The 21,471-nt window shown below is 40.7% G+C and overlaps 1 protein-coding gene across 3 annotated transcripts in view; it reads right to left on the minus strand.

Annotated features, from left to right (window-relative positions):
• Positions 1–788: 788 nt before the first annotated feature.
• ELOVL5 (ELOVL fatty acid elongase 5) overlaps positions 789–21,471 on the minus strand; it is a 39,386-nt gene continuing 18,703 nt past the window's right edge. For all 3 annotated transcript variants that reach the window (XM_058800801.1, XM_058800803.1, XM_058800804.1), the window contains exons 2-8: positions 17,355–17,423; positions 15,291–15,478; positions 8,588–8,665; positions 7,774–7,945; positions 6,131–6,255; positions 4,155–4,289; positions 789–2,677 (exon numbers count right to left, since the gene is read on the minus strand). In XM_058800801.1, the coding sequence (XP_058656784.1) occupies positions 2,546–2,677; positions 4,155–4,289; positions 6,131–6,255; positions 7,774–7,945; positions 8,588–8,665; positions 15,291–15,478; positions 17,355–17,412 (888 nt within the window). In that variant the 5' untranslated portion in view covers positions 17,413–17,423 and the 3' untranslated portion in view covers positions 789–2,545. The remainder of the gene's footprint in view (positions 2,678–4,154; positions 4,290–6,130; positions 6,256–7,773; positions 7,946–8,587; positions 8,666–15,290; positions 15,479–17,354; positions 17,424–21,471) is intronic.

A 21,471-nucleotide genomic window follows, 5' to 3' on the forward strand; every position in this document is an offset into this window, starting at 1 on the left:
TTGGTGCTTCTGCCTTTCAGGAACCCTCCTGGAGATTTGGCCTAGCAGCCAAAGAACTGCATCTTACTGAGCCTTGATTAGAAACACAACAGTTTCATAGTTGAATTGGCACGTGAAGGAGAGGAACCTGTCTTAGCAACTACCTCAGGCACTCAGAGAACCCTCCCAGAGGAGACCAAAAGAGCATGAAGTCTCTGAGCCTTTCACACAACGTGTAAACCCACTTCCCTGGTCTATGTTTTTTGTTTGAAGAGCTTGCAAGGGAGAAGACAGCTAGTCATGTAAGTAGCTCTCTTTTACCAAGTCCATCACCAGCCTATCTGGGTTTGTTGCAATGTTAAACACTGACATCAGAGAGGGTTCTAAAACAATCACCTAGGGGCAAAGGGAGCTAAAAGGGAATTGCAAAGATGCTCTCATTCTGGAGAGAGGTATTATCCCCATTCTACAGACAGGACTGTGGAGGCAGGAAGCCCCTCTCAGTCACATTAAGCTTTGCTCCTGGCACTCAGCATCTCAGGCTATTGGGGCTGCTCTGCATTCAGTGAGTCAGTAATCCCAGCGGGAGTGAAATCCATCACACAGACCAGTATTTCTACAGCCAGGCAAGGGAATTGTGTTTAGTAACTGCCAAAGGTTTCTGTAAAGATTGTGCTGCCAAATCTCTGGTACACTAAATGTCCCTGAATATCTGCAGCTGTTCTTCCATCATGGTGGCTCCTCCTTGGCCTGACACAGGATGGGGCAATGCATTGAATCTGTACAGACCCACAGAATTCAGGCAGACATCATCAAAAGTGTTTTAATGATTAAACCATGTCAAACATTAACAATGAAGTATACTCAGATGAGCCAAGAGTTTATTTCTAGCACATTTAGACAGCCTATTCTGAACATTATAGCTGCTGTACTGAGCTATGTAAAGACTCTGCAAACCAGTACCTAGAAATGAAGACACAAGCTTTGATAATGTAAACATAACAGACAATGTCTCCTTCAAAACGAGGAATGAAAACCCACAAGGCTAGTAAGAGAACTTATTAATTCCTTAAGAGATGTGCAAAAATTTTAAAAAAGATTTAAAAACAATTAAATGTGTTAAAACTGGCATTTATATAAATATCAAAAAACCAAATAGTTAAACTTGAGCAATGACCAGCAGAATGTCTTGCACAATTCAATTTTTCAGAGCTTAATGGACTCCATCATGGAAGATACCAGAATACCAGCAACAGATATTGGCCCTGCAACTGACTCCTCATATGTGCAAGACAGGATTTTACAAGAAGGAGTCACTTTAACCAGCACTCAAACCAAATCCTTAGATAACAAGCCAAAACATTACCAGTGATATACACAACTCACATTACAGAAACAGACATTTCCAGCACATTTCAGTAACATTTAAAAACATTAGCTATGACTTTAACTGTTTAAACTTGCTTATTTGGGAAAAAAAAATCTTTGTGTTAGGCACATTTTTTTTGAAAGTGAATGCTACATGAAGAACAGTTCAGATACCAACTTACACACAGACAATACCATCAGAAAAGCATCCTTCTGGCTCCACTTTTAAATATACTTTTGGATATGTCAAAGACTTAAACAGCAGCTCCTAAAATATGGATATGGCTATGGTAATAACACTTGAAACTGCCAGTTTCATATTAAAAACCACTCTTCATTTAGCATTTAAGAATTCTCAGAAATAAGAAAGAAAAAAAAAAGAAAAAAAGTAAAAAGAATAGATGGGTCCACCCTGTATATGCTCTAAACTTTAGAGACAATATTTAAATCTTACTCGACGGTGTAGGCGCCAATTACTTTTATGTTAGTGATGTACTTCAAATAAAAAAATAAGATCTATTAAAAAGGTAAAATAACTTTTCCATCTGTTTTGTGACTGCTGAGTCAATTAAAGCCAAATATACAAAACTAAATGCACCATTTCCAATTTCACTGCATCGAGTAAGAGATACGTAGCATCGTGTATCACACACAGAACAGTAAAATGATCAATGGATTCTTCTAAGTGACTTTGATAAAAAGTCAATCAACTGAAAAGTTGAAACATACCCTAATTTTTAAACCAGTAATAAGCTTTGGGCCCTGCTTTTTAATTTAAGGCATGTGTGTTTATCTACTGAAACCAGCATCATACAAATTACCTCTACAATCACATGCATGATCTATAGTTAAAAAATGGAGGTTTAGATTACAGTGTTTTCAAATTGTGAATCATAATTCAGCACCTATCATATTGACTAGTAAGGCAACAGCAGTGTTGGATAATATGATAATACTCCCTTCCATAGTCTATAGCAGGGTCAGTGACAGCCCAGAATTATTTTTAAACTTTAACCTACTTTAATGTTCCGTATACAGTTTCTAGGGTGTTTGCACTGGTTAAGTCCTACATAAATCACACTATTCTAGGCAGGAATAGTTACAGTAGCCATTAGAGTATTAGTGCACAACTCTCATTGTGCTTACAATCAGATGATTTTGTTGTTGGGGTTATCAAAATGGTTTTTCAGTTTGGTCTTCAATCCTTCCTTTGTTTCCTTTGTTTCACATTGTTCTCAAGGGAAGAAAAGCTGTTTGTGTACCCGTTTGCAATGGCCGTGGAGCCATTCTGATACTCTTTCCTCCTCGAGGATGCCTTCTTGTTGTAAGTCTAAAATACATGGAAAGACACATGGTTTTGTTTAATTGGATATAAATAACCACTTTTTCACAGTAATTCTAGAAACACAAAAGTAAACTTGCATTCATCATTTCTAAAGACCTTGTGCCGGTGGAAAGAGTCTAACAAGCTCAACCACTTTTTGTGTATGAGACCTCACTACGCCTTTCATTCATCACAGTGAGAGGAGTAGTTCACTTGAAAAGAAAAAGGCTTGGCAGTATGATGGCAGTGTTATACTAATAGTAAATCAGAAACAAGGGAAGCAATTTTATGAGCAGACTATGGAATAAGAATATACTCAAAATGACATGTGAGGAAGGAGGTTTGAGGCATTGCAGGTGACAGTACCTTGAACAAAGCCAGAACAAGAGGTAGGTAAACAATAAAAGCAAGTGAAGTTCAGAGATAGAAATGTGATGGGAATTTCCATTGGCTAAGACAAGAATCAAAAACTAACAGGATTGGGGAGACTGTTTAAAAAATTATAGACAGTAAAATATACATAATTTTTTTTTTCAAAGGGACTCAGCTGCCTGACAAAAGCAGATTTCCCCAAATTTCTGTGTGAAAGAAATTTAAACAATTAAAAGTTAAAATATGAGCAAAATTGACAAAGAAAATCAAGTAATATCTGGAATATACTATAATGTTCAATTAGCATGTTCATATGCAGCAAGTGATAGAAATCATGGGACTGACTTTAAGAAGTACCAGAAGAACAGACTGTGTTTCGCCCCATGAATCATTCTCATAGAAACCAAAATGCCCAAATCTCTCAAATGACATTTGAAACATATAACAGAGTTTGCTTGTTTGGGGGCAGCAGGCTGTTGGTTTGATTTTCTGCAGACAGAAGCACATGATTTTCTGTAGACAGTAGTTGCACATCTTTGCACAGAGCCCAGTTATGAACTGCTCAGAATAACACATACCAAATCTGGATCTGTTCAAACATGAAATCAGATTTGTAGAAACACAATTAAACCCACTTATTTTCTGTATGAAAATACAAAAAAGTGCCTGTAGAAGTGAACAAAATCTGTATTTCTGCATGTTGTGAGTTTAGGAAGTTTCCCTGGATAAAAACCAAGCATCTCCCCTTGTAAAAGCAGAAATGAACAATTCCTTTGGGTGCTTCACATGTTCACATGCTGCTGGTTTATTTCAGACTGGAAAGCTTTGTCTTACATAAAGCTCCTCCTCTCCCTTACCTGCAGTTAACATTGCAATAAGCCATTTTTTTGTATAACTGGCTTACTGAAATTACCAAGCATTCTGAATGATGGGTACAACTCATGAGAAGATTTTAAAGTAGAGGGTGGATCAACAAGTGTAGTACTTCAAGAACATATGCATGTTAGTGAAGGACAGCAAAAGGACATTTCCAGCATATCTTTCTGTCACAGCTTTCCAGTGAGATACAGCCAGCAGAATGCTAGAAAGAATTGATGAATGTTACTTTTACCTGAATATAGAAATTTGTGAAGAGGATAATCAAAGAAATCATGTAAGAAATCTGAAAATACAGCCAGCCCTGAGGAAATGCACATGGCCAAACAACACCACAGCTGGTCTGGAAGATTGTCAAGACAAACTGAATCTGGGGAGAGAAAACAAAATAAGAGAAATGGAGCACATTAATGGAAGGAGGAAAAAAACCATGAGTGACCAAAATCTCAACAGTTATTTCCAAAACAAGTAAATAGTATGTAATATTGTGTGTTTGGCAAGAGTTTTCTCTGTAAACTTGAGTTAGCAGACATTCAGATTGTGGTATCCTGTTAAGTGTGTTTATTTCTATTTTTCCATTTTAGAACATCAGAGTAACTTAGGCAGAACTGATATCTAAGCGTCCCAAGGAAGAAAGACCACCTTCTTCCTAGTGAGGAGTTCAGTGGGATTTGACTTTACCATCCTAATGGAGTAGATCTGCATCTCACTGCTTCAGCTGCAAAAGACCTGGGGTCACTTGGTCTACACACAGACCCCTGCAATCCCTTCCCACAGACAGGAACTGTCTGACATATGGCTCCAGTGGAAGAATGTTTGGGGTGAAGGCTGCAGGGAAGCTGGGGAGCCAGGGAGGAGGATAAGGGTTCAATTATCTTTAATTATCTCTTTTGGAAAAACAGAGTTTGGGCTTATACGATGCAGAGGGCCTTAAGCAAAATTCATCCTCACATAAAGGCTACCAGATTAGGGAATGTTTATTTTAAAAGGGAAAGACTGTTTGTTCTGCTTTGCTATTTTGCTGCCCTAACAGCTATGCATGCAGAGCAGGCAAGGAAGTGAAAGCAGCTATGACAATAGCCAGGGGAGCAACTGAAGCACCAAGACACTGCACTCTGCAGCACTTGAACAACGAGGATGAAGAACAGAGCCTAAATCTGGAAAGAAAAACAGAAACAAACCTCAAACCAAAGCAACCCCATGCCTCCCATGAAAATAATGAGCCCTTAACTACAATACTTAGACATCCTTCAGGAAGAACAGTGCTAAAAAAAAACATGTTGAGAATCAACACTGTGAATTGCTGGCAGTAAATGTTATTAATCATCACCAGCAAATGTTATTAAAACTATTCACAGTTCTGAGAAGGGGTGGGGTGGGGTAGGGGGGAAGAAGGGAAGAATATAACAAAATAATTTAGGTTTCAGTTTCCCCCCACCCACAAAATGGGGAAGAGAGAACACTCATGCACATTTCCTTGTGGTGTTCTGTACACATTGAAACCTGGTTCTTGTGCAGTATCACTTCAGCATGTGCTGTATTGCTGAATTTCACTGCTTTTACCACCTCCAGCATACAGTGGTCAGGCTTCATCACCACACACACTAGAAACAATGCAAACTGATACAAGGAGTCCAACACAGAATTACAAGAGAAAAATCTGCCCATTTAAAGTGCAGAAAGAGAGCAGAAATATTGAATAGTTTTTAATAAACCATTTGCAACTGCATGCAAAAGTAGGACAGAAAAGGCATTGTCCCTCAGGACTAGAATGGCCCTTGTTAGCTGTGGATGGCATGGCACTGGCTTTCTGGTCTGTCCCAGCCTGACCAACCAAGCACAGGGAAGAGCAGGCTAGCTCAAGAGGGCTTGTAAGAAAAGCCTCCTCCCTGGCTACCGAGTCCCAGAAATCCCAGCACTGCAATTCCCAACTGCATCTAGCCACACAACATGGGGTGGGGCAGAAAGATCCCACAGACCTCAGCACTGATTCATGTACATCCCCAGTCCCCATGGTCCTGGGAACAGAGCAAACACACATGCAGAAATTGGATTTCTAAGGTGATGTAGGCATTACAAGGTGTCGAAGGTACTAGCTCTCATTCTCTCTTCTTCTTCTATCCCCTGCCAAAATCTCCTGACTTGGTAAAGACAAGAGGACCTCATCACAAATAAAGAGCCTGCTGAAGCACTGAAGAGCAAGTCACTCACCAGCTGCCCCTGAGTGATGTACTTCTTCCACCACAGATAAGGACGCATTGCTGGAACAGCAGACAGTCCGTAGTAGGAGTACATGAGGACATGGATAAAGCTGTTCAGGGTGGCACCAAAGTAAGCTAAAAAAAGGGCAAGGGAAAAAGCAAGTACACTGCATTACCAGGAAGGAACATGCTGTTTCATAGAACCTACAAAAATAACAAGTTCAAAATGTTACTATTTAAAATATTATTTCTCTTAGAAGAAAAGCAAGAGGGTTCTTTTTTCACTCTGGTTTTTATTCTGCCTACCCAATGGAGTAGCTGAGCTGCTTTGCAGCTTTGTGCTTTACACCAGCCTTCTGGTTTTGTTTCCTCAAGTTACTATTTTTTACATCTACATTATGGTTTCTCAAGGGAACTGAGGAAACTGATAAAAAGGAGGAATGCTCACACACCAAACAATCAATAGCTTCACCCATCTACTTTTAGGCTGATTTCACTTCCTTCCAGGCAGGAGCCAATTTTGCCATTTACAACCAAAAAGCTTCAGATACCTTCAGAAACTGCAAGTTAGCTATTTTATTTGTCCTTGTTTACAGCACCTTTAGTCATTAAAGAAACTTCTAGCTTAACACCAAATTGCATCGAGCTGTGATTACGTAACAGAACATAAAGCGTGGAAGAAGAAAAACACGACTAGAAATAGTACAAAAGTATTTTCAAACCACATGAGCACAAGATAGATTCCATGTACACGCAGTTTTGACTGCTGTATGAACAATTCCCAATTGGAGGAGAACGTGTTTCCAGATGCAGACTTTTTATAAGTTCAGTATTACTCACTGTTGTGCTGACAACACAAAACAAATACAAGTTTCTATGCTCTTTGGCTCAGAGACCAGACTCCTGAGGAATGTAGCCTGCATTGCCAGTAGCTCACATCCATGAGGTTTGAAAAAGTTTCTCCTGAATGGAGTGTTCAACAAAGCCAGTATCTATAAGCTGCACATCTTAACCACAGCTAAGCCATGATAATGCATTTAAGAAACGAGATGCCAACTAAATGCAGTAGAAGAATTGAAGTCAGATTGCCAAAGGTTAGCAGGATTTAGACAAGAGAGACATGGAGATTTTCCACTTAAGATTCATTTGCTCATGTCCATTAGTGGTCAGGGGACAAGATTTTAATTGAAATAATTTGTTATGGCCAGTGGTATAATGAGATTAAATTAAGAAAGTCATATCTCAAGTGAATTTTACAGATACAAGGACTTAGAGTCAGTCTTAGCTGTTTTACAACTGAAACAAGCTTCTGGCTCGACCTGGAAAGAGGGCATTGTTTCATCAAAGGGTCTGTAACTACAGCAAAAATAGAGAAAAGCAAGGTTGGTGGGTATCTGACATGGGCTAATGCACGTGATAAATGTCACACTGCCACACAAATTCTTCAATCTACACAGACATTCCTTTCCTAGAGGCTGTGCTGGCAGCTTAATTCCTGCAACCATCTACATCAGTTGCAATTCAGCAAAGCAGCTTAACATGGTACAGAACAAATCCTGCAGCTGAAGCTACCAGAGATGTTTGGTTGGATCAAAAGACCACCAGAATAAGGCCCCTGATGCAGATGTTCCCCCACCATAACCCAGTACTTACAGTGACCACAAGGCACCCAGTTCATAACAAACCACCAGATGTTCAGCATTGTTGCATGGTGGTAGACATGCAGAACAGTGATCTGATGATTATTTTTTCTCAAAATGAAGAAGAAGGTATCCATGAACTCAATCAGTTTGGAGAAATAGTACCACCAGAGGACACGTATGATCTGGAAGGAGGAAACAAGTTTTAGAAGCATTGCACATGGTGGGGGTTTTCAACTCTTATGTTATCTAAGTGATTAAAATCCAGATTCTGTCCTGCACTACTAGGACTGAAGACACTGCTGGGATCTTCTGAAATACTTCTGCCTCAGGTTTCTCCATAGGAGATCGAGGTACAAATCTACAGCTACAGCTGAAAACAGGATGACAAAGACTGCTTCAGGAGGCTACTGCTGTGCACCTGGGTTGCCCTGGGAGAAATAAGAAAATATTTAACCAGAGCTGGTGCTGCAGTGCTCTCTGTAAAGGAGAGGTTAGAAGTGTGACCAGAAGAAATCATCACCACATCTCAGAAAGAGAAGGGTAGTCTCAACACAGAGTGGTTGGATACAGTCTGAACACCAGGTCCTTATTTTTTGATCTGGGGACTCTTGAAAATTTGCACATAATTACTCAAAAAAATACCAACCATGAATATATCATAGATGAACTATTATGTTGGACAGTGCATTGTCTATTGTACTGCAAAAGAAGGAAAAAAGCTTATAGTTTAACCAAAATGTGCATAATCAATACTGTTCTGCTCTCCACTTACACTCAAGTGCACAATTTGAAACATTTCCAGCTCTAAGTCTCCATTACAGTACCTTCATATCAGCCTCTCCTCCACTGTGTGTGTCCTGACAGAAGAAATTGTATCCTCCTTCTAACACTCCCGTCACCAGCTGAGCAAATAAAAAAAATAAAGTGTTATTGGGGAGAAGGCTGAGCTCCATGGCACCTGCAAAGCTCCACAGTGGCTCTGCCCAGACATCTGGTGTCAAGAAAATCCTGGGTACCTGAGGCTGGCATTAGGTTGAATTCAAGTTTCAAGCAGTGACTGAATCATAGTGAAGGATGAATTAATAAATTCTCCCAACTGGGGTATACCAGAATAAAAACAGGAGAAACATTTTATCCCCACTTATCCCACAGTGTGAGCATTTGCAGAGTGAAGTCTCCTTCTTTGCGGATGATCTCATTGTTAAAGTAAGTACATAACCAAAGTTCAGTAAATATATTTTTCTTCTGATTACTTTTGATGATGATGAGCTCTTACTTTTGGAAAAAGCTACATCTTTAAAAAATTTTGTACTCAAGAGATGTGCCCACAATTTTTTCAGCCATGTGACAAAGCATATTTTCAGCTTTGCTCTCCTTAATAGCTAACAACACATGCTTCACTGCATTGCCATTCTTCAAGATCTTTTTAAGCAATTCACTCATGCAAGCACATTACAACCTTCCCACCATAAGTGACTTCCTCTGCAGGATATGCCACTGCCTTCCTGACTTCCTGGCATAACAAGTAACACCTCAAACATAACAGAGTCACAATAAAGAGTAATGACCAGCTATTAGCCATGACAGATGACAGGGTGTCTGCTGTGGAGGGGCTGGCTCTAATCTCTAGAGAAACAAGGTCCATGTTGGATGTTCTCACTCTTTCACAGGTGGTAGAGATGGTAGGACAGGTTGACTTGAATGGGAGAAGGGAGCATGTGCAAAAACATGAACAAGATCCCCTTTAGCATCTCAACAGAAGGAATCATTGAACATTGTTTATAAAGATGTTCTTCCTCTTGGGAATAGCATGAGGAGAGGAGTAACAACTTGAGGCAACTCCCAAGTGAAAAAAAAATTGTTTGGTATCTCATAAAACATCTGAAAGGCAGAAGCAAGTTGTATGTTTTTGGCCTTATCTACCTGCAGGATAAGAAATAGTTTTGCAAAGCCACAGTAGAAATTCCTTGTACTAAAAGTAATTTTAAAAGATCACTCGATTAAAGGACTCCAGTAACAGGTATGACTAATTGCTGCTCAGAACTGCGAAAAGGAAGCTAATTTTAAAAAGGTTAAATAAAGATTATAACTTAAATGATCTACCTTTCCCCAATGTTATTTCCTTCATGCTTCATTTTCCTCCTAAATTAGCTTCTAAAATACTCAGCCAGCCTAGGTCATTATTTTTGACCTTCTGAGATAGTATTATTGCTGTGATTTAGGGGAAAAAACATACATCTAGTTATATAATAATATACAGACCTGAAAGTATCTCTTGTATTAGAGATAAATCAATAGCAGCCTGCCACAGCAAGGGCAGGGCAGCGTGCACATCAGCAGCAGAGCCAGGCACTTCCCTGCCCAAACAACAGAGGGAAGGCAGCCATGCAAGGGCTCCTCTCCTGGCTGCAGGGCTCTGCAGAGGACACCATTTGGAAGTGGTACCTTGCTCAAGGACCAGCTGTGCCCCAGAGCAAGCTCTGCACCAAGGCACCACCAGGCCACTGAGGGAAAGCCTGCACGCCTTCAAGCGCCTGCCAGTCCCTCAGACAGAACACCACATTGTGCTGTGGTCATGTTAAGAGCTTACAGATGTTCTTATACACTTCTCATAGTTCAAGGAAGTGTAAGAAATAGAAGGATAATCACATTGTTTACATTGTAATTAATCCAAACAACATCCATCATTAATGCTGCACTCCATAAAGCTCTTCCCAATAAAGGCTGGCATAGTGAATCCACAGCTCTTTTCCTGCAAGCAGTACAGGTTCACCATCTAAAGTGTAATGCAACCAAAGGTGTCTCCATGGATCCCACCTCTCTAAGGGACAATGGCATCAGTGTGGCTATGAGCAGTGCCTTCACCTCAACCTGAGTGCTCCCTTCTTTACAAAAGAATGTATTATTGTATGCTAGCAACTGTAATATTCTCACAGCCACAAATGACATAAGAAAAGCAAAATTTGTAGGAAATGTCAGCATGTTTTATCATATAAATAGCTAGTATAGCTACAAAAATAATTTCCTTCCCCACTTTCCAGAAGGAACTAATTGGTTAAAAGCCGCTACAGCTGCCCACAAACTGCTGTTGCTGCCCACAAACCTTACTCACTGCAACATACAACATGTAAATAATCTTCCTCATTTAGCCAGCTGCTCCTTTGCCTGGCATCATTATTTCTTGCACCACAATGCTTTCATGCCATGCTGGAAGGCTTCAGAAAACAAAACCAAGAGATCACTCTGACACATGACCACAAATGGCTCCATTATGCCCAGGTGTAGAGTCCCAGGAAGCTGCTTCCCTGCCACCCCAAAAGCAATAAGGAGGGGTGGGAAATTTCCAGCAGTGCATTTAAGTCCTTGCTCACACTTGTGGGCTGCTCCCTGGATGCCAGCGTTTCCAAGATCTCCTTACACCACTGTACAGGAGGTGTGAAACCTGCCCAGAAAGAGAGCAGGGGCTCCTCTGCCCACACAGCCTTGGATTGCCTTTCCTTCCTTGCCCGCTCTCTCCAGAAGTCCTTCATCTTCAGGCTGGCAGGAGTCCAGGGTGCTGATGGCACTGCTGATGGACAACCACAGGAAAATCTTCTCTTGAGAAATTAACATGTCCAGAAAAGGCCAATTATAGCCGTTTGCACTCAAGCAAATCACTTCACATGGTTTCTAAGCAGCACAAAAAGACAGTCCATAAGCCAATTTAAATGGTACTCAAACTCAATGTTAAGCCCTTCAGCTCAGGGGAAAACCTGCAGCTCAAGATTCCATTTGTGCTGAAACAACCCACACTTTCTTCCCCTGCAATGAAGTTTTCTTTTCTCCTATTGCTTTCATTTTGTAATTCTGTTGCTGAATTCTTTGAAATGCTGTGGCACATACTTTTTTATCACCTCTGCTACCAAAATAGGCCAGAACACTTATGCCAGTCTGACTGGGTGGAGGAGAGGTGTTACTGTGGAGGACTTTGTTTTTTTCTCATGATAAAACTGAAGTCTGAGACTCGCAGGAGAGGGGCAGATAAGGGACCTAGCACTGCATCACACTGTCAAGGCTGATGGGTTTACAAGGCTCAAAACACAGCTAGATTAGAATGAAGAGAAACAGAAGTTGAGGTTGATCAAAGCAAGCAAATGCCCACAGAATTTTATCTTTACATGAATGCAGTTACCCCAGGGCAGAGATAAGAGCTTCAGGAGGGTGGAGAAAGAAAGGGGAGAGGAAAGAGCAGCCTAGCTGCCACCCATGGCTCGTGTGACACAGCACCTCTGCAGAGTCCCCTGCTTCCTACACTTTTCCTACAGCCTATGCAACACCACACTCATCAGGAAAATCTAAGACTTTTCTCAGGCAGATTCAGTAGGGAATTTTTCAGATGAAGAAAAGAGACAGTAAAGAGATCACTTTAAAAAGTGAGCCTTCACTATTGACCAGTTTTCTCTAATGTAAGCCCTTGTGCTCCAGATCACTTGGCCAGTTTTGCTAACAAACCCCCATAATAACACAGGTCTGTGTGCAGTGTAACTGGGTACCTGGCACTCCTCCCTTGGCTAAGTTCCCCAGCTGAGACTCAAGCACAGAGGCAGGGGCCCTTGCACGGGCAGGGGTCACAGCCTTGTGATGCCAGCACAGAGCAGCAGCACGGGCAAGCAGTGCTGCCTCTGCTGTTGCAGCTGCTCCTGCAGCTCCCCCAGACACAGCCATGCCAGCCCATACCCTGTAACCCCGCTGCCAGCCCCTGCCAGGCACCTTCACCACGCAGGAAGCCATTCCTTTATGCCCCAGCCTGAGACATAAGAGTGTTATTTCTCCTTAAAGTCCAAGCACTGTAGATTTTTACAGAATAAAGCATTGTTTGTCCCTAAAGAACATCCTGTCCTCCTGAAGTATGTGACAAATTAGCCTGGAAAAACCTCTCCAGCTCCCCTAGATCTGCCTTGTCTGTTATACTGTCTGGGACAACAGCAGTCCTCTTCTCTGCAAGTACCAAAACCCAGTCAAGTCATTAAATATCCTAATAAAAAAGGTATAGCAAGCACAGACAGAAACTATTAGGAATTCCACATAACAGGTCTAAAATTTCTAGTGATTTTAGACAAAGTACACAACACCTAGAGTTACACAAATCCTATGATGCCAAATTTCCCCATGTTACTGCTTACAATCATTCAGACATAAAGGTCAGACAACCAAGCAGGTCATCCTTTTCATTCCAGTTGGGAGGATACCTCACTTTAACATCTTGTTTTGGTCACATAATATGCAAACTGAGCTGTGATGCTATGAATCATGACCTGAATCACCACAGTTGTAACTCAGGAAAAACTTCAAAGTAGGGTTTCAGGTGTACTGTACACAAGCTATTAAAGCAACTTCTTTTCAGACACGCTACTAAACAAGTTCATAAATGGTGACATTTTATGATTTTTCCTCACAGTAGGATTGAAAAATTTTAATCCAAATGAAACTCAAAATGGAGTTTTGAGAGTTCCTTACAACAAGGAAGAGAACAGGGAGTTACTCAAGTTTTCTGGATGCTGTTCCTCATCATTCTGTCTTAAAAAAAAAGTAAGTGCACTATAAAGTACTGATATATGGCTAATCCTTCAAAGGAAAATTTCCAAGACTGATGAGATATGAGCAAGGGTATCACATGCTGTACAGGTACTTCAGATAGAGAACATACCTAGAGGTTCAAGAACCCATTTTTCCCTATGTCCTTTGGTTCTCTCCCTGCAAACACCAAGTAGTGTGGTGCTATGTCAGCATGGCTCTCTGCTTTGCAGCATTTTTATGGGATCAGTCCCTTGTTGCAGGGCATCACTTGCCCTCAAATTCCTCTTGTAAGTGCTGCCAACCACATTTTATTGCCACTATAATGTGTTTAATCATCTTCATAATGCTCTAGGCTTTGTGTATGCCCATTTACAAGGAGAAGGCATATTTACAATACTAATGAACAGTTCCATATGGATAATACTAGATTAAGAGCAACACTCATTTTCACATGAAGTATTTCATTATATAGGAAGGAGGGGTCAATATTCACCGCATTTTAGTTCTGTCATTGCTCCACAATATAAAATAATATTTATCTGGTTACAAGTACGAGGACTTCTTCAGCATATAATGAACAGTCCTCCCTTGGTAACCAGTTTATTGTTAGCAAGAAAAAGACACTTATAAGATCAACAGTTTGGGTATTTTCTCTTGTTTAAATTTACCAGCAGGTTTTGTAACAGAGCAGAATGTTACAGTAATTTAGAAACTATGAGTATTATTCCAAATATTCACAGTTGGTACAACTGAAGAAAAGTCTGCACTTCTAAACTCTCAATAACATTACTGGAGGTTAAAACAACAGATCATTATATAACGGTAAATAATACCTGCATCAAATAATGCAGATGGACATTGAAGTCAACATCAACACTACATTTAAACAAATGAAACTGATCAAAACACATATTTGCTGGATTAGAACATCCTGAAAAGGAGTTTAGAAATGTAAGCACATCAAGAACACAAGTCGTTCCAACTACCTACTGAATCCAAAACTGCTCCCAACTGAACAATTAAGCATCAAATTTCTTAATAAACCAACCCAATAAATTTTGAGTAGATGATTCACTACACAAGAGAAATAACATTGAATTTCAATCACTTCATCTCTAAACACTCACCTTATAAAACACTATAGAATTAACTACAAACTTAAAGGAGAATTGCAGCTTCTATACACTTCTAAGCTCATACAAAAAAGAAATATTAGTAGTTTTAGTCCTAGGCTGCATTTGAAAAGACTCTAGTGAAAGAATTGAAAGAGGATGTTGAAAATGAAATATCTCCTTACACAAAGAAAAAATACTTTGATTAAAAGTGTGCCAGAATATTCTGTACATTAAAGCAAAAGAGTAATTTTCTGACCACATCATTATTTACACTACCATAGTTCTTCATTTTCACTTGAACAAAAACAGGCAGTTCTGAGTAAAAGCAGCTAAAGAGCTCTTTGGGAAAGTGGAGACTTAACACTGCCTAAATATTTGGGTTTTTATGAAAGGAAATAAGTCCACAGAAAAGTCAATTCAGTCTGAAATCTATTTGTATGTTTAGATTTTTAAGTTCAAATAAACAGATGTATCACAATGGCATTGTTTCAGCAACATTTTTTTCCCAGCAAAACTTTGTCCACCAGCACAATCACATGGAACAGGGCGACATTACTGAAGGAGTAGCCAAGTTCATGCTGAAAGATCAAGACTTCACTTCCACCGACTGAGCAAAGTGCATTTGAAACATTGCTACCCAAGGTCAGCAGAGATGTTTAAGGGAAGGTTTGTTTCACACATCCTTAGAGGTAACATTACTATTAGGGTTTTCTCTCCAGACAAGTGACATTGAAAATGGTTGCACCATTTCTGCAGATGCTTCCCGAATTCAGAGGCACTGCTCTACTTTCAACATGAGCCAACATAATTAAAACAGATACTGCAAAATAAGCCTGAGCAACCCTCTCTCTCTTACCTCATAAAACATATACAGAGAAAGCAGTGTGAGTCCAAGGTTGTAGATCACTAGAATACCCCTGCATGAGAACGGCTGCTTATTCTGCATGTACTTTGGTCCTAGCCATACAATTAGTAAGTACAAGGCTGAGAAGATAAAGGTAGGTGTGTAGTTCTCCAGAAGCAGCCATCCTTTTACTCTGGGGTCTGAAACAAACAAACAGAAACATACAAACACTTAGATTTTGTAAGGAGAGAATTCAATACAACTAAAAATAGTTGTACCCAAAATTATTCCAGTGCTGGAACACCAAAGAAAGACAAAGGAAGTGCAGCAAGCCCTTTTACTAATGGCCACGTTGCTAATTACAAACAACATTTTATTTACGCATTTAAGAAAGCAGAAATAATTCTTTTCCTAAAGCAAAACTATTCTTAAGTTATTACCACTATTATTTTTAAATACTCATTACCATTCAGAACTGTCACGCACTTGAATACCACAGATAATTATAAAGAAAAGTTTCAACAAATCTCTCCCCTTTATTTTCTCAAACCAACCCTTCCTGACGGTACACATCTTATTTCCTAGAGTCAGCAAACCTAGGAGTGAAGCAGACACCTCTGTAGTTATAGGTGGATGATCCTGATAATTATTTTCCAGTCAATCCTAACACAATTAGACTTATGTATGTGCTATTAGAAAGAATTAAATTTTGGAGTCCTTGTATGAGCAATGGAACACAGAGCAGTCAGTCCTGCCTGAGTAACCAGTCTGGCTGGCAATGCAGCAGCTTCTCAGGGAAAGCACATAAACAACCCTCAATCAGGGAATTTCAGGGAACTACTTGGAACATGAGTGTGATCCTTTTGAACCACATCTGTGTTGTCCACACCCAGCAACAGCACAGTTCCTCACTCCTCTCACTAAAGTCAGCCCGAAGTACTGAAACCAAGTTAACCAAACTATGAATGAACAATTCAAGTATTGCTGTTATTCACAGTCTTGACTTAATTTTAAAGGAGTCATACATGGATCCTGAATGTATGAAAGGAGGCCTTAAAGGTGTAGGTTGGAAAGTAGGTAGGCAAGGCAGGGAATTTTTTGGATTTGCCACCTTTATGGTTCATGATTTTTCTCATACAGCAAACAGAGACCATATGCCAGCACATGCAATATGTTAAATTAGCCTGGATGTTCTGATGTAAACAGGCCTAGTATGAAGAGAGAGGCAACAAGGGCACCGAGATACTAATAAAGGAAACAGAAAACACACTTAGAAGAATCAGAGGCTTGTTCCATCTCCTGTGGACTTTCTCCTAAGAAGAAGGGGCACCATCACTGGATCTTGAGTGGGACAGAGAAAAGGCATTACTGCAGCAGTCAGAAGAAGAAAGCACACGCCACTGAGCAGCACTGCTCTGCACACTCTGTGCAGGATGCAGCCATTTAATCCCCCTGGCCAGAACCAGGTGGAACTGGACCATCCTACCCAAGCCTGCAGCATGAGGCCACTGCTTGTCCTGGTACCAGAGTCTCTGGCTTCCTCACACTGACCAGGACTGCAGTTCTCCACCTGCAGAGTTTTTCCCTGGGTAAAACCTACCAAACCTTTTGCTTCTTCAAAAAAGAATGGTTTCAAAGAAGCAGTGTTTCCCAAAAACTATAGATATTTTTAGTGAAAAATTCCAGAGAAGATCAAGTTATAAAGGCAAGAGTATTTTTTATTTCATTAAATGCAAATTAAAGTGGTTTTTTTAGAATAAAAGCTATTAAATTAAAAAGAAAAAAAAGAGCAGCAAAGATCTGAGTGAGGTAAGTCACCCACTAAGACAAACAACATGAGCTTAACTGACAGTAAGAATGACCTCTTCAGGTCAAAAGATCAGGAGCATTGAATAGACTCTTATTTATTACACTGTCACATTTTGATGCTTTGCAGATCCTAAAGAAAGTAGTTACCTGTCAATGTCAAGTTAGAGGAAAAATGTTTCTTATGTTCTAATAAGATCAGTTTAATTTATGCAGTTATTATATTATTTTTATTTATGCATTTATTTATTAGCTTTTGAGAAATCTTACCTCTGGGTCCAAGCCAAACATCAAAGTAACTATTGATTGTTTTATCCACAAGTTCCATTATACAACCTACTGAAATGGAAAGAAAAGGAGAAAGTTAGTTTTTCTGCTCAGGAAAATAGTTTACTGTTCAGCGTCTGAACACATTCCGTTAGGGTTAACAAAGAAAATACTAGTATGCAAAAATTCTAGCAAACACAATGGACTTTCTCAGCATATATTAAGGACATGGAGCTTATTCTAGTCTCAGAGAGTCATTGGTGTACGAGCTACATTTCCCACTGAAGTAATTAATCACAGAAGCTTAAAATAATGAGCTCAGATTAACCTGAAGTTCTTTCTAGTTCTGTATTTTGTACATGTAAATAAAAACCAGTATCTTGAAAGATCCCTCAATGAGGAGGACTGGACTTTGAGAAAGCCAGCAACACCGAAATTTTCAGATAAAGACTATGAAGCTCTTTTAACAAAGAGTCTCAAATAACTAGCAAGGCTAGCTAGGGAAGAGGAGAGAAGGAGGAATAAAATAAAGAACGGCTCTGCTATCACCTGCAGATAGGTGACTGATTACAGCTCTGATTAACAGCCCGTAAAACCAAGAGATCAACAGTCACCAGTGCGAGAGGACTGCAGAGTCCAGGGAGAAAATACAGCATCTCCTGGCATGAGCATCTCCAGTTCCAGAAACTGCTTGCTGCTAAGACATTACCAGGTAAAATTTGTCCAACATCAGTAGAGTGATTCAAATGTCACCTGTCAGGCCCTCACACAGCCACTGTTTGTGGGTAGCACCTGCTCTGTACATGGAGGCACCCACGTTGTGGTACCTCACTATGGCTAAAGCAGGAGAGAAGCAGCAACACTGGCCACAAGCAGGGACAACTGTGCACAAAGCTGTTCTCAAGAGGAAGTAATTTTCTTCTTGATTAAGAAAAAACAAACAAAAAATAACCACCAAAACACCAAACCAAAAAACCAAACCCCCAATTCTCACAATTTCTTCTTTTCTATCCAGAACTGTACTGCACTTTCACTAATAAAATTTTATCCACTTCTAATAGAATGGTATTCGCTTTGTGGTGTTTCTATACTAATACTAATATTAAGAACAATTTTTAGCTATGAGAAAATAACATCAGCAACACAAGCTGTCAGTATACCACAACACCAACCAAAACAATTACACAAGGTTATATGTACTTGTTAAGAAAAAAAAAGTTGGTATATTCTTTTTTTTTTTAGTTCCACCAAAAGAAATATCTCCCTTCCACCTGTGCAAATCCCATCTCTAGGGGATTTCTGATTTATGCAAGTTAAATGAATCATATATCCTCTGGTTTTAGTCAGCTGGAACTGAAACCTCAATTTCAACCAAGTCCAACAAGAAAAGCCAAGCAGGATCCAAATTATGCTTTCTCCCCAGTCCCAAATGGAACCGGGAGCCAGTGCTGGAAGGCCTGCAGGGGCTTTGATTTCCCATGGGACCAAGCAAATGCAAGGGGCTTGGGTCATGCATTTCCACTCTGTGGTCTTCTCCCCCTCCACTGAGGGCCCCAGGCAGGAGGCCAACACCCCCCTGAGCTCCCTGGGCACTCCTGCCTGCACCTCCACCCACCGTGCCCTGCAGGGCTCGCAGGGACACACTGAAGAGACTTCCACTTCCATGTCACAGTGCTTGGGACTACAGAAAGCCACAGAACATCACTGGAATCTGGTCAGCAGGCACAAACAAAAGGGCTTGACTGAAATTCCCACAAGTGTTAAAAGTGTTTTGCAGCCCTAACTCGTACTGGTTTTATTTTCTGACTTAGCAAGCCCAGCCCAAGAAAGTAAACACTTCAGAATAAAGTGCATTTTTGGCATTATGTCACCTCACCAGCTATGGTACTATGAGCACTTGTGTGAATGGCCACAGCACTGGCACACTGGTGTCCCAGGAATAAGGAAACATAACTTGTGTCACCAGAAGCACAAACATCAGGAAGACTGTGAGAAATGAGTATATAATTATAAGGAGAACAAAAGATATTTAGAGAAAGCACCTTTTTTATCATCCCATCATTTTTTTTCATTTGTCAGCTATTAAATATTGCCATGAACCCACTCCCTGCTGAATGATTCATTTTGTTGTTTGAGATCCCCACTTAAACAATTTGTTGCTCTTTTGATCCAGTACTAATTGGCCTAGTTATGCAGCACTGCATCAGCCAATAATCTGCATCTGACTTTAACCTTGCTTCTCACAGGCAAAGGCTTCAGATGGCAGAGACTGGTACAAAACCAAAGGTTTGTTATACTAAAATATACAAAAAAGCTCATGCCAGAAGTGACTTGCTACATACATAGCTACATTTATGTACACTAAAAATGCATATATGTAAATCAAACAAGTTAGAAACCAGAAACAAACTCTGCCTAGCTATAGTAAAGACAGCAAGAAATGAAAGTCCACATTGAAGTCCTCCATAAAACGGAAAGAAAAACTCATTGCCCAAGAGGAGGAGGCTCCCTGCAGAGGTCTCAGCTTTTTTGGGCTGGTACCCCAAAGCAGCTTTTTGTGCCAGCATTATCTGACAGCAGATTGTAAAAGACACAGCAAAGGAAAAACTACTCCTGGTGTCGATTTCCAGAATTTGCAGAAAAAGAAATTGTTTCAAAAGGAACTCATTTGTGTAACAGAAAAACAGAAGGAAACAATCTGCTTTTGTTCGAGAAGGGGTCATGTGAAAATGCATCAAGTCTCCTGCCAACAGCCACACAACATTAAACACTGCTTCAACAGCAGCAACTACAAGGGTTCTTTTTAAATTAGAATAGTTTCCTAATTCAGAGAAACATCGACTCCCAGAAAAATTAAACCAGTGGCCATTTGAAACACTGTGATTGGCCTATTTCCTAATACTAAAAGTAAGGTAAGCAAATTCTGCAGCAGCTCCTTTACCTACAAGTCATCCCACAACAAGGCACACTATTCACAGAATCATGGAATGGTTTGGTTTGGAAGAGGCCTCTGAAGCTTATCAAGTCCAACTACCTCACCATCTTCCACTCAAGGTGCTCAGAGCCCCATCCAATCTCAGAAGTTTTGTGCATGGGGCATCTACCACCTCTATGACCAGCTTGTTCCAGTGCTTCAATGTCCTCACTGAAAAAACTTCTTCCTTACATCTAGTCTAAATCTGCCCTCTAGCTCAAAACCATTGTCCCTTGTCCTAACCCTACAGTCCCTATTAAAAAGTTTTTACCCATTTTCCTTGTAGGCCCCTTAGGTACTGGAAGGCCACAGTAAGATCTCCCTGGAGCCTGCTCTTTTCCAGGCTGAGCAGCTCCAACTTGCTCAGCTTGTCTCCACAGGGAGAGATGCTCCAGCTCTCTAACCTCCTCTGATCTACTTTAACATGTCCATGTCTTTCCTGTGCTGAGGACCCCAGAGCTGGATGCAGCACTCCAGGTGGGGTCTCACCAGAGCATAAGGGCACAGTCTCTCCCTCATCCTACTGGCCACGCTGCTTTGGATGCAGCCCAGGACACAGCTGGCTTTCTGGGTTGCAAGCACAGGTTGCCAGCTCTCCTCTACCAATTCCCCCAAGACCTTCTCAGCAGGGCTGCTCTCAATCCCTCCATCCCCAAACCATGCTGATGGCTGTGGACTTCCCCAGCCCAGGAACAGGACCTCACACTCAGCCTTGCTGAACCTCATGTGGCTCCCAAGACTCACTTCTTGAGCCTGTCCAGGTCCCTTTGGATGGCACCTCAGGAATGTCAACCACACCACTCACCTTGGTGTTGCCAAACTTGCTGAGGGTGCACTCAATCCCACTGTCCATGTCACTGATGGGGACACTGAACAGTACTGGTCCATCCATGGACCCCTGAGGGACACCACTCTGGCCATCAGAGTCGCTGACCACTCCTCTCTGGAGGTGGTCATCCAACCAATTGCTTTTCCAGTGAACAATCCACCCATCAAATCCATATGTCTCCAATTTAGAGAGAAGGATGTTGTGGGGCACTGTGTCAAAGGCCTTGTAGAAAATGACTGATTACATCCATAGCCCTATTCAGTACCTACAGTTAGGGAAAAAACACCCAACTGGGCCACACAATGCTTTTGAAAACA

The sequence above is a fragment of the Ammospiza caudacuta genome, chromosome 3, assembly GCF_027887145.1.
Source record: "Ammospiza caudacuta isolate bAmmCau1 chromosome 3, bAmmCau1.pri, whole genome shotgun sequence".
Taxonomy (NCBI): Eukaryota; Metazoa; Chordata; class Aves; order Passeriformes; family Passerellidae; genus Ammospiza; species Ammospiza caudacuta.